This window comes from Aptenodytes forsteri, unplaced genomic scaffold (assembly GCF_000699145.1).
Source record: "Aptenodytes forsteri isolate BGI_AS27 unplaced genomic scaffold, ASM69914v1 Scaffold284, whole genome shotgun sequence".
Taxonomy (NCBI): domain Eukaryota; kingdom Metazoa; phylum Chordata; class Aves; order Sphenisciformes; family Spheniscidae; genus Aptenodytes; species Aptenodytes forsteri.
Window position 1 is genome coordinate 5,599,870 of NW_008794445.1, and position 12,303 is coordinate 5,612,172.

The 12,303-nt window shown below is 52.9% G+C and overlaps 2 protein-coding genes across 2 annotated transcripts in view; both read right to left on the reverse strand.

Moving 5' to 3' along the window:
• The window catches only part of ERP27 (endoplasmic reticulum protein 27), an 18,529-nt gene extending 15,372 nt beyond the window's left edge, over positions 1 to 3,157 (reverse strand). The window contains exons 1-3 of the mRNA XM_009290146.2: positions 3,064 to 3,157; positions 2,738 to 2,838; positions 2,679 to 2,682 (exon numbers count right to left, since the gene is read on the reverse strand). Of these exons, the coding sequence (XP_009288421.2) occupies positions 2,679 to 2,682; positions 2,738 to 2,838; positions 3,064 to 3,157 (199 nt within the window). The remainder of the gene's footprint in view (positions 1 to 2,678; positions 2,683 to 2,737; positions 2,839 to 3,063) is intronic.
• A 771-nt stretch (positions 3,158 to 3,928) lies between these two features.
• Positions 3,929 to 9,020, reverse strand: ARHGDIB (Rho GDP dissociation inhibitor beta). The gene is made up of 5 exons (XM_009290078.1): positions 8,832 to 9,020; positions 8,166 to 8,249; positions 7,226 to 7,302; positions 5,670 to 5,733; positions 3,929 to 4,715 (listed from the first exon to the last, which is right to left on the reverse strand). The coding sequence occupies exons 1-5, from the start codon at positions 9,007 to 9,009 to the stop codon at positions 4,516 to 4,518; spliced, it is 603 nt and encodes a 200-aa protein (XP_009288353.1). The 5' UTR covers positions 9,010 to 9,020; the 3' UTR covers positions 3,929 to 4,515.
• Positions 9,021 to 12,303: the final 3,283 nt, after the last annotated feature.

Below are 12,303 nucleotides of genomic sequence, written 5' to 3' on the forward strand. Positions count from 1 at the left end.
GGCCGCGGGGCCGGGGGGGGCCGAGGTAAGCGTCTTTCTCTCCCGTTGTCACCTTGCCTGCGTGGCCGGGATGCTGCAGAGATCCCCCCGCCTCGCCCCGCCGACCACCTCTCCTCCCAAAATCGGGGAAGTCACCAGGCGGCGATGCCAAGCGCGCTGTCGGTCTGAAAGCCACAGCTAGCACGTAGCTGCGGCACTCTGGGAGTCTCACCTTCCATTTCTCTTAAACCTCACTTCTTATTCCCACGCTAACAGGTAACACGGTGATGATGCGAAGCCCTGAAGCTCTTAAAAGGGAGGGGAGAAACCCAGAATCTGGATGTAGCACGCTTAAATATATATACATATATATACACACACATATATACACATATATGTGTGTGTGTATAATAAATATATAAAACCAAAATTTTTAAGATAACCTTGATTCTGGAGTGAGGGGTTTACAATTTTTAAACACCTTGCATTAGCAGTATCCTGGTTTAAAAAGGTGTCTTAAACATATCCTTTAAAAAGTAGCTAATGCAGATACATCAAAGGGTAGAAATGTGCAGTTTCTCAGTAATTTGAGGTCCATTCTCTTTTTTGCAGTGAGAGCATTAGCTACAGCCTTAACCCATATTAAAGCCTCTCTTGCTATTCCCATTCCCAACTTTTCTTTTGAGTGATGTGCTTTTGATACTTCTACTTACTGGATTTAAATTCTCAAGACACAGTCACTGCTTGGAAATTGGTTTGTTTTTCTTTCTGGTTTGAACAGTCAGCTCAGCTGTTTGTGAGCCCAGCAAGAATGGAAAACAAAATTCCTTCTTCATTCAAAAGAAAAACAACTCTCGTGACCTGTTTTGGAAATGCCAGCGCATCGACATGGCTCTGGTGAGAGTGCTAAAGCCTGGGGTGGGAAGAACCTCACTGAGTTTTGGAGCATTCCTGGGAAAGCTGGGGTTTAATCAGGCCAGGCATGGCCCTTTCTCGCACACATGCGGGTTTCTGGAGCAGTGTGCTGTTTTTCCATCATGGCATGCTGTTCCCAGTCAGGGAGGCCGTGCTCATTATATGGGGAGCTTGGCAAGCTGCGTTCTGCAGTGAATTGAAAGGATGCAGCAGAGAAATAATTTATGGTGAACGGAGAACATGGACATTATTTGGATGAATATACATACTCTCAGGAAGAGGGCAAAGACAAGCCCTCATGGCACACTTATGTCTTTATCTACTGTTTAAATGCAGCCCTGTCATGCTTCAGGCATTGAATGCCCGACACGTTGCTGGCTGCTGCCCCACGCTTCTGGCAGCTGGGGCTGTCCCCGCGCTGCAGGACAGCACAGCCATCCCTCCCTGCCTTGGGACCCCACGTGTCGCATGGGAGCAGCCTCCTGTCGACTCTGATGAATGAAATCCTGCAGCGGGAGGGAGGCCACAGTGGCACAAGACACCAGCAGTTATGCCTCTGCGTTGCTTCGCCCAGCAAGAAGCTATGGTCCCTGCCACAGCTCAGCACGAGGCTCTGCACCCCGGGTACAGCCCTGCCACAACCCCAGCCAGCTGCCCTGGGGGAAGGAGGCGTCTGAGCACTTTCATTCTGCGTGTGCAGATTGCCTTCCTTGGTTTGCAGGACTGTAGCGCTGCAAGAGCAACCCCTGAGGAGCTCTGAATGCCTGCAGGCGTTGAAGGCAAGGCAGCTGGTGCTCTGTGATCAGTGCTTAGCAAGGCCCCCGGGGCATAAGCCTCCAGCACTCAGACACTTGTTGCTGCCTGCACTGCACAGGCAGCACCATCAGTCCTCACTCTGTGGTGGGCTGCGAGATGCCGTTGTCCTATACCAAGGGCATGATGCCCTCCCTAGGCTGCCCTGCGGTCCCAGGCACAGGGCAGGAGGAGGAAGGAGCTTGCGGAAAGGAGTTCTTTTTGAAAGGCTGAAGTCTTCTCTGACAGAAGCCATGAGGCAGTGTATGGGCAGCAGAAGCCCAGGACAGAGCTCAAGGAAAAGGAGGAAAAAGGTGCAACTTGGGGACCTTAAAAGTAATGAGGATCCTGTCAAAGAGGCCTCTGTTTTATGGTGCTATAACTCAATAAATATTTTTTTCTTGTTTCCTAAGGAAAAATATTCATGCCATTTTGGGGGCAAGGGGCACATACCCATCAGTCACTCTAACACCTTTGACTCATTTCAGTTGAGTTTAGACACAGAGAGCAGAGATCCCAAGGGTATCAACTCTGGGGAACAAAGCAGTGAGACAGAGAGACCATGCCTACACCCTCCCTGGGAGGAGGCTGCAGCTTGAGCCCAAACGCTCTTGGACTTCAGAGGACCTGCACCAGCGCTGCTCCCTGAGACCTGGCTTCCTTGGCTCCATCACACAGGCAGTGCCTTGCTCTGTCTTTGCTGACTAAAGCAAACAACTGATGTTCCCACTCACCCCTCGCCAACAGTGTTTCTCTGCCACCCACGTTCCTGTTTTGCTTCCCCTGCAGTATTTCCCTCTCTCCTGCTCCAGGACTCCTATGACCTCCTTCACCCTCCTCCCCTGCTCCATCTCCCTTTCTACATACAGACCGAATTCCCTGCATTCTCCTTGGGGCCTATCACCTAATCCCTCCACATGCCTGTCACAGACCCCGCACCTTTCAGGGCAGCAGCTGCCTTGGGAAGGTGTTTGTACCACATCCAGACCCACTTTCCTGTCAGGGCAGGATAGGGCTCATGGGTGGCAGAGTGGAGGTGCTATGAACACACCTGGAAGAATCCAACGACCACCACCTCCGCACTGCTGATGAAGGCTTCGGCGTCCGTGATGTTGTTCAACAGGATAGGTTTCTCTGCAGTGCTGGCTGTGCCTGGAGAGGAGAGGTCAGGGTCGACAGAGGGTACACAAAGAGCAGCTCAAAGAGGATCCCCCAACATGCACGCAAGCATCCCACCCCTGACATGCCCACCCACACACCTCTCCTGCAAGGTCAACATGCTTGCACAGCACACTCTGGGTAAGGAGACCCAGCATAAGGAGGACTCCCCAGAGCAGACCCATCTTTTTCCCTGAGCCAGGAGGAAAGCTCACTTACTGTGGGATGCAGAGCCACCGTCTCCAGCACACCCTGCCAGGGAGCCCCCAGTGAGCAGAATAATGAAGAGGCACGGGAAGACGGAGGTGCCCATGGTGCCAGCTTGCCCTCTCCTCACCATGCCGCCCTGCTCCTGTCTGCTCCTCGGCAAGAGACACGTCAGCTGCTGCAGGGGCCCGCAGTCACTACCGGGACAGTGGGAAGGGAGCAGCTGGCCCAGGGCGAAGCCTTCAGCTCCTGAGATAATCGCCTGGCCAGGAGAGAGCCACTGCCTGCTGTGCAGGCACCAGCCTTGGAGAGCCTCACCAACACTGCCACCAGCACGTCCTCACCCACAGTGCTGGACATCTTGGTTACCCTGCACCTGTGTGGCCAGGCACCCCAGCTGGGTAAGAACATCCCTCCATGCAGAAGGAGCCACGGCACTTCTCCAAGTGCTGGGTCCCAGAGAGGCTGATGTTCCCTTGTGCTTGGCCAGCAGGGTAGCCACTGGGACACAGCTCTTGAATTGGCTCTGGCTGTGGGGAACAGCTGCCATGGTAAGCGTTAAACATGAGGTGGCCATGTTATAGCTCCCTGGGCTCATTCAGTTGCCACCCGGGATGAGACGTGGGACTGTGTATCCCTGGAGTCTACCCCCATCACAGGCCAGACTGGGCTTCAAAGAGGGATTCATGAAACCCCTGAAGGAAGCAGGTCTGAAATAATTTGCCTATAGTTAGGCTGATGTTTTGAAGGAGGAGGGCTATTTCCCTTCTGAAACATGCTCTTAAGCCTTCCTATAATGCATTCTCCACATCCACCTCACTGAAAAACATAATCCAAAGCCATACTCCAGAAAAGAATGTGACACTCATGCAGAAAAGAAGAAAGAAAGTGGTTTTATTCTTGGGACACTGAAGTCTTGTTACAGCATCTAGCTGCATTCCCCCTGACTGGTTTTGCCTGCACAAGGATGGATTTTAACAGGGTAGGGCACCAGATACAGACCAGGAGACCATCACGGGAGGTAAGTGACCATTTACAATGAGTCAGAGCACATGGCAAGTGTAACTCGGGGATTTTCCAGGGACCAGTCCGCCCTGCCAGGTGATCTTGTTTCCTAGAAAAGGCACTTCCGGACCGGAGTTGATACAGGAGAGATGGAGGCAGCAGGAGGAAGTACTGGGAGAGAGGGAGGGAGATGCTTCCCAATTTAACCCATTATGTGTCATGATGGGGCAGTGGTGAGAACGGGTGGGTTATTTTCAGTGTATCAGAAGCAGCAGCAAAGGCCGCCTGCAGGCCTGTGCATCGACCGAGGCTGGCACAGAGCCCCGGCTCCCACGGGAAGGGCTGCCAGGGCTGTGGCCGGCCGCAGTGGCAGGAAGAAGCAGCGTGGTGGGCATGGCCCACCTGGAGACTGGTGCAGGATGCAAAGGGATGGGAAGGGGGAAGGCAAACTGGGTGAACTCATTCTGTCCATTCCTTCTTGATGGACAGGTTCCACTCCCAGGTGAGATGGTCATGCTTGTCATCATCCGTGAAGAAGGACTTGTTGTGATAGGTGCCTCGAGCCAGCATACCCTTAGGAGCCTCCTCAATAGGCGTCAGGAACTCGTACTCCTCTGGCCGTGGCCCGTAGCTGCCAACCATGAATGTGGCTTTGTCCACTAGGAGAAAACAATCCACAAGGGATGAGCCCCTCAGGTGGGGAACGATAAAGGAGAGAAGAAGCCATGAGCATGGGCACAGATCACAGACAGAAAGGAGATAGTGGGGAGAGAAAGGGACAGTCCATGTCAGCAAGGGGAACAGAATCAGTGGAAAAAGTGGGTTGCTGAAGCACAAGGACAGCTGGAAGGATAAATAGATCGACAGGCAGATGGACAGGCAACTCAGTCTATACCCTCTTACATGTATGTGCTGCTGCAAGGGAGTGGGTACACCCAGCGCACGGCTCAAGATCTCTCTTGATCACCTGCTACTTCTCTTTTCTGGTGAGAAGACACCACTTATGTGTGCTGAACGAGACACTGAAGCCTTAGAGGTGGTTGCATGCAAAAATGCACACGTGGGATGTGTGTGTGCAAAATGGGGCCTTCCTCTGCCTTGTCCAGGCAGGGGAACACTGCACAAAGAGGAGAGGCCATGGGCAAACACTGGGCTCTGCACACAGTGGGAAGCTTTGTAGAGCAGCTCTGAATTTTACCAAGTGCATCTGGAAGAGCTTTCAGGGGGTGGGAAGCTCCGCACAGGCTGAGCCACTCTACAGGGGGTGGGGAGGGGAGGTGAAGAGCTCTGTATGGAGAGGAAATCTGTGGCAAGCACTGTCTAAGCAGTGTCTCTGGGGATTTTGCTGCTGCAGACAGTGATGTAGCATACAGATACCAGAGCTGGCTCGTAATGAGTTCACACAGGCACAGGAAACAGTTGGCCTGGGTGATGCAGAGTGCAGGTTAATGCACCCTGCTGAGAAGTCTCGCCTCCTGCGTGGCAGCACAGGGAGGAGCCTCAGGTCCAAGGGAGGCTCTGTCCCAGCCCAGAGCTGCAGGAACACTTCTTTGAACAGAGGGAACATGGGGGTAGAAGCACTGGTGTGCAGGGCACAAAGGGCTTTTACTCACCCTTCACCCCTGTCCGGTAGGTGTGCTGCACATATTTCAGTCCCGACACGATGTCCCTGTTTACCTGCAAGAAGTGACCAGAAGTAAGCGCCACAGGAAGGCTTTTGGTTCTGTATCTGCTGTTTTTCTCTCCTTAGAGACATACCCATCTTGGCTCCCTACACCACTGCTCTCAAGCACTCAGCACAGGACACATTGTAGAAAGTCCTAACATGACTTCTCCATAGGCACCTGGAGACCTACAGCATCCTCTGTGCATCTCCTGCCCTTCCCCATCCTTTCCCTGACTTTGAGGCTAACTGGAGCCATCAGTCAGCTTCCCAGGACAGGCTGATGAGGACAAAGAAAAGTGAAGCACAGAGTTCCCAGTTAATAATTTCCCCATTGAAAACCAGACATGGGTGACTAGAGTCATCCCTCCAGCACAAATGGGTGGGCAAGATTAACTGAGCACTCCCAGCTGTACTCTAAGCTCAGTGGGGAGCTGGCAAGTGTGTCCTCAAGAGACAGAGGGACACAGTTTCGTTGATTATCTTTCCTCAAATCTCCCATGGATAGCTTGGATGTATCCTTTGCTGTCCCCCTCCAGCATACACTGCCTTCCCGTGGCACAACTCAATCTGGAAACAAGACGGGCAGATCCTTTTACGTCCCCGGGGAGAATTCACATGGTGCCAGCTCTTACCAGCCTTGGGACTGAGGGAGGGAGTTAGACTAACTTGTCTGGCTCCAGGCGTCTCCTGTCAACAGGGCTCTCATACAGATGGAAATATTTCATAGCACAAAGGAGAGCTGGAGGTGTCTCTGGGGACAGTCATTTCTGAGACAGCAAGTAAGCCTCAGAGAAGGGAAATCTTTCCTACAGAACCCACAACATTAACACTTTCCCTCCTTCGTTTCAGGAAAACTATCCTCCTTCCCTTTTTGCCTTCTCTGCCAAAGCCAGCTTTGTCTACAGCAAATGTGTGGAGATGATCACTTCAGTGCTGGATGCCACACTGTAGTGTGGTTGAGTTTCATTTTCAGCTGGAAACAGAAGAAATGGCTGACGTACTGGTTAATGGGAGAGGGGGAGAAATGAGCCCATTTGGGTATATCGTGACCCAGAAGAACTCACGTATCTTCAGCCAAATTCTACAGCATTAGATCTTTTTTATGCATACATGAAGCCCAGCAATGCAGACTGAACCAGTACTTTATGGAAAGCCATTATCTCTTCTCCTCCCTCTCCATTCCCATTTTGTGTGAATTAAAGATTTTCTGGTGGCTGAAAAGCCAAGCCAAACTCAGCCAAAACTACCCATCTGGCTTCCAAATCACCTGTTGTTCACCATTGTGGGTGGACAGAAAGCAACTTCTTCCAAGGGGCGAGCAAGCAGAAGCAATTCCCTGGAAAGATCTGGTCTCTTGTTGGGTAGAACGACACCTGAAGCTAGGGGAGCTTTACAAGGGCCCAGCTTTCGGGCAGGCATGCTGCCCGGCTCTAGTTATCTGATAGACTGCTGGTGACTGGCCTCAGCAACTGATGAGAAGCAACAGGAAGGAAAACAACTCACTCTGAAGTGGATCTTAACTCTGTATTCCACTCCTTCCTTTAATACGAAGGTCTCTTTCTTGAGTGCTTCAAGGTCACCTGTAAAGAGAGGATCAAGCCATTAGCCAGAGGTGTCACAGCGAGAAGAGACCACACGCGGTGGGATGGGGCTGGGATTTGTGTCAGAGGTGAGCATCCCTTCAAAAGATGGCACACCTGCAAAATGAGTATACGGAGGTCTATACAAGCAATTGCACTGTGAGAGCACATACACAGAAACGCCTGGGCATACGTCTGCAGACGTCTGCAGATGTCTGCATCTACATCTATGAAGATAATGACTAAACAAACACAGGTCTGGGCACATATACACAAAGATATTTATGTGCAGGCTCATTGTTGGGCATCTGCAGGAGCATGCGCACGCTTCATCCATGCCCAGCCCCAGGCTGGGGTGAGCAGACCATGTTTCGCAGCTCCTGCCCAGCTTGCGAGGCTGCCTGGGCTCTGCAGGGCTCTGCATGGTTTCGGTTGAACAGGAAGCCTCTCTGCTCCTCCGGGCCCAGCTTCCTCTCTCTGCAGAAAAGCCCATATAAGGTGAAGCCTGGTTCTCTCCCCATGTGCCCAGGAGCCGGAACTGCAGTATTGCTTGATTCTGAAGTTTCAAAAAAGCTCGTTACCCAAATGCATGCACATCCCTTGTGCTTGTGAGGTCTCATTGGAAGGAAATAAAAGAAGGCAGGAGAAACCCAGGAGCTCCTAGACCCTTGACACTCTCCTCAATTACATCTCCTTTTCTTTTTCATATGTGTATACCTTAAAATAAGAAACAAGGCTAAGATGCCCTCAGAGTTCCTCTAAAACCCACTGCAGCATCCCAAGGACAAACTCCCTTACAATTTGAAGCATGCCAGGGCCTTTGCTTGTTCCCCTTCGTGCCCAAGGACAGAGTCTGTGCCTACCTGTAAGGTCCATAGTGATCGGTCCTGGAGCAGAGTCACATACCAGGGTAAGTCGGGTGACCACCACATTGGGAGCTGTTGGGTCTGCAGGTAGGAAAGTCAGGGGAAAGCTGTCAGCTTGCAAAATTAAATGCAGGGGGAGGGGAACAACAGTGAAGAAACAGGGTTGCTTTCCCACACAGAAACTGCACTTCATGAAACACCCAATAACAGCAGGCTTCTCTTAGTACAATAGGACCACGCATCTACCCCAGTCCTTCAACATGGATCCCTCCAGCCTCCATCCCAATACTTAGAGGAGGTCTTTCTGCTACAGGAGACTCCCCTCTTAAGATCATTCTGAGCAGCAAGGCCCCCTTTCAGCATAGGTTGGTCCCCTTATTTTTCTAACCCCTCAGGAGTCCTCCAAGGCCCACACACCTCCCACCACAAGTCCCTTTCTGATGCCAGCACTCCCTAGTAATCTTACACCTAATGCTCAGAGCATCTTCCCTGCTTTCTTTACATGCATCTCTCCACCTGCCCATCCCCAGTCCTCCAGCAGAAGCGGTGTATGTGCCTGGTCAAACAAGCTCCCTCTTCTTTGAGGCCACCTTGCCCCATCCCCACAGCACACTGTTGTGATGCATCTCCCCAGTCCCTTCCTATCAGTGTGCCCCAGCCTACCTACTACCACAGGTCCATCTCCCAGCAGGGACTTCTTGTATTTAGCGAGGCTTTCATCATCCTTGTCCAACTCTTGCAGCTCCTGCAGTGTTTTCTGGGGAGGAGGTTTGTAGTTGAGTTTCCCATCCAGCTCATCATCATCTTCTTCCACATGAGGTTCTTGGGTGTTCTCAGTCATGGTCACTTGGTCTGGGTAACAGAGGAGAGGCCAGTCAACGGGATTTCTCCGCAGGGGGGTAGCGTCTCTGGGGGCACTTGGTCTGGGCACAGCGTGGTTCAGTCCCCCAGGCAGGCACCTGCCCAGCGTCTAACACAGCAGGATTGTTACAGGCAAATGGCGATGGTGATGGGCTGCAATCCTAACACTGCCGTGCTGATATTCTGGCTCAAACACAATCCCCCTCTGCCCCCGCTCCTCTCCCTGCAGGCACCACGTGCACATGCAGACCTACACCATTCTTCCCTCCCGGGGAGGAGGTGCGGGAGCGGAGGCTGAAATCGGAGTGATTTACAGCCACTCTGCAGCGCGGTTGCTGGCCGGCAACCCTGCAATTACATGCCACCATACAAGGTTTCAGCACTCGCCAGCTATCTTGCACAAAGAGCCACTGCCACACACAAACATGAATAAAGCCAAGGCCAGAGGTTTCATTCACCCTCTCATAACAGGTTAAAAGCCATGGTCAGGCAGCATTTCATACAAAGATCAAACACCTGACAGCAACTATCTTGTATTAGCAAGTCATCTAAAGCCCTCAAGGAAACACACCCGCTACAGTCTATCTGCTGGTATTCCCAGTGCTTGCTCCCAGGAACAGCTCACTTCATGCACCTATCAGGTCTCCTTCCCACTGAGGAAGGAAGCGCAATGGTGACCGCATCCAGCCCAGCTGCAGAGCAGCCCTGCATACCTCTGCTGCATCAGTGGGGCTTCTCGGAAAGGAGAGGCAGGACGGCTGGAGCCTGCAGCCACACAGCCAGCACGGCTGGGACACGCGCCACTGAATGCAGGAGGGCAGCAAAGCTGCTTGAGTGGCATCCCAAATGGGAGCCAGAGCAGGGAGAGATCAACTGATGGGCAGCCAGGCAGAGGGCAGGGAATGGGAAACAGGAGACAAAGGCAGGAGAGGTGAGCAGTGCTGTGCCATGTCCCCCTTAGTCAGCTGCCTGCCTTGCGGAGCCAGCCACACGGTCCTAGCCACCTTCTCACTCTTCAGAGAAAGGCTGAAAACCAGAGCAGTGCCCTGGTGCAGTGATGGTTGTCGTAAATGGCCAAGCCATTCCTTGGCATTTGGCAGCAAGGAGATTTGGTCAAGTTACACAGATCATTCAGTTCACTTCAGCTTATCCTTACATTAACTCCTTCTCAGAGGCTGTCCCTGCTAAAAATTCCCCTTTTGCCTGCTTATTTGCAATTTCCCCAGCAAGCCCTTTATCCCTCTTTGCAGCTGTGGCCTTAACATTTGCCCCTGCTCCCAAAAGTTAAATTGGGAGCTACCGGGGTAGTTTTCTCATTCATTAAAACAGAAAGGACATACAAAAAAAATATATGCAACTGTTCAGTGTGAATCAGCAAGCGGAATCAGGCAGCAATGAGTAATATGCAGACCTCCCAGTGCAATTCCAGTGGAAAAAAAAATCAAGGAGGGGTATATTGGCATGTTACAAAGGGACAGAGTAGGACCGAGCAGCACAGGAACAAGAAGACTCAGTCCAGCATGCTAATGGGCAATGGCCCTGATGCAAGACTATTTTGCAACGATATTTTGTGGTGAGTCAGGAACTAGTGCAGAGTGAGCAGCTGGGAAATAAAAGGGGATCCCAACTCAAATGGACAGGAAAGAAAGCAGGTCCCAGCAGCTGAATATCCTTGGCTGAGTTCATGCCCAGCCCTAGGAGTGTGAAGGACCTACGTACCATAGGAAAGGCCCTTGAGCTTGTCCTCATGAGGAAGGAAACCAGAAGCTCCCTCAAGAAAGCAATGATTGCTCATGCCCCACTGCTCCGCAGCCCCAGCAAAGACACCTTACAAAGCCTCGCGATCCCCTCAGTGCCATCCCACACTCGGCACAGGAAGAGGACGTGATGAGCCATGGCAGCCACCGCCAGGTCTTGCCTTCCACTTGGGCTCCAGCTGGAGATCTGAGTCATTTCCACTCTCCTGAGCTCTCTCGCGATACTAGGCTGCATCTGCCACCACTACAACAACAGAACAGAGCTGCCTGCCTGCCCCCGTCCTCCACGGGGGAGGTTGTGGTTTATCACAGGAGAGGGAGAGACCCAGGCAATGGAGAGAGAGATCTCTGGCCACGCACAGAGAAAAGGCAGAGAGTCAGGGCTGGACCAGCTGGTTGTTCCCCATCCCTCAGACCTTTCCTTTGCATCACACATGCCGCAGAGACTCCCTGCCAGCCCGTGTGGGCAGCTCACTTGAGGTGGGGATGCTTTTAGGTTCTGAAAACCTCCCAGAGAGGTGGGCAGGCAGCCTGCTGTGCCAACAGCAAGAGCCCGCTGTGGAACAGCACCAGCCAGGCTGTCTGGGCTGAACAACCCCTGGCTCACATGTGTCTCAGGATGGCACCGATCAGACCCAATTCTGGCATTTCTCCCCAAGTTGTGGACCTGACCCTGCCTTCCTGCCAAATTCCCAGGCAGGAGGTGACCAAGAGGAAAGCTCACGTCAGCTGTCCCTGCCTCTACTCGCTCCAGCTCTGCGACTGCTCCCCTCTGCAAGCTGAGATATGCTATTGGGCTCAGGCACCAAAGCTTCCCCAGAGTGAGCATGTCAGTACCCAACCGTCCGGGTCCCTAGGCTCCTGTATCACTGCCCCAGCCAAGGGCTGGGCTAAGATGGAGACCCCCATGGCCTCAGGCCACAAGCCTCATTAAAAATGAGAAAATTAACCCTATAAATGCTCTATGCAAGGCGAAATTTGGGTGATTTGTGCTCTGCCCCGCCACATTTTTCTTCCTTTCCTGCAGCCCCAACCCGCAGCCGTGCATCACCTGCACCTCTGAGGCCTAGCAGCACCCACAAAGCAGCAGGGAGAGGGGCAGAGGCAGAGCTAAGGACCCCCTGCCAGAGAGAGAGATGGCTGCAGGAAGCGAAGGAGGAATCATGCCACGCCGAGAGGTGCCAGGGTCTCTCAGCTGGGCTCTGCCTGTGCCAGGGGTGGGTGGCTGCCCTTGCACCTGCAGCAGGAGGGGGCAGGGGGGCAGGAGATGTGGATGGTGAGCACCTCCTTGCCCCCCATGCCGCCACGGGGCACAAAGAGCTATGTCACAGGGTCATCATTTTATTTGCCCTCCCTCTGTGCATCAAATTCACTCCCCCAAACCACCCCCTGATCGAGGGCTTATCTCCAGGAAGCGGGTTTGGCAGGGAGGAAGCAATTTTCCGTGATGGGGGAGAAACACGCCAGCCCCACCAGCGCCCCCGGCCCTGGCCTCCCCATCCCACCCCCCTGGGGTG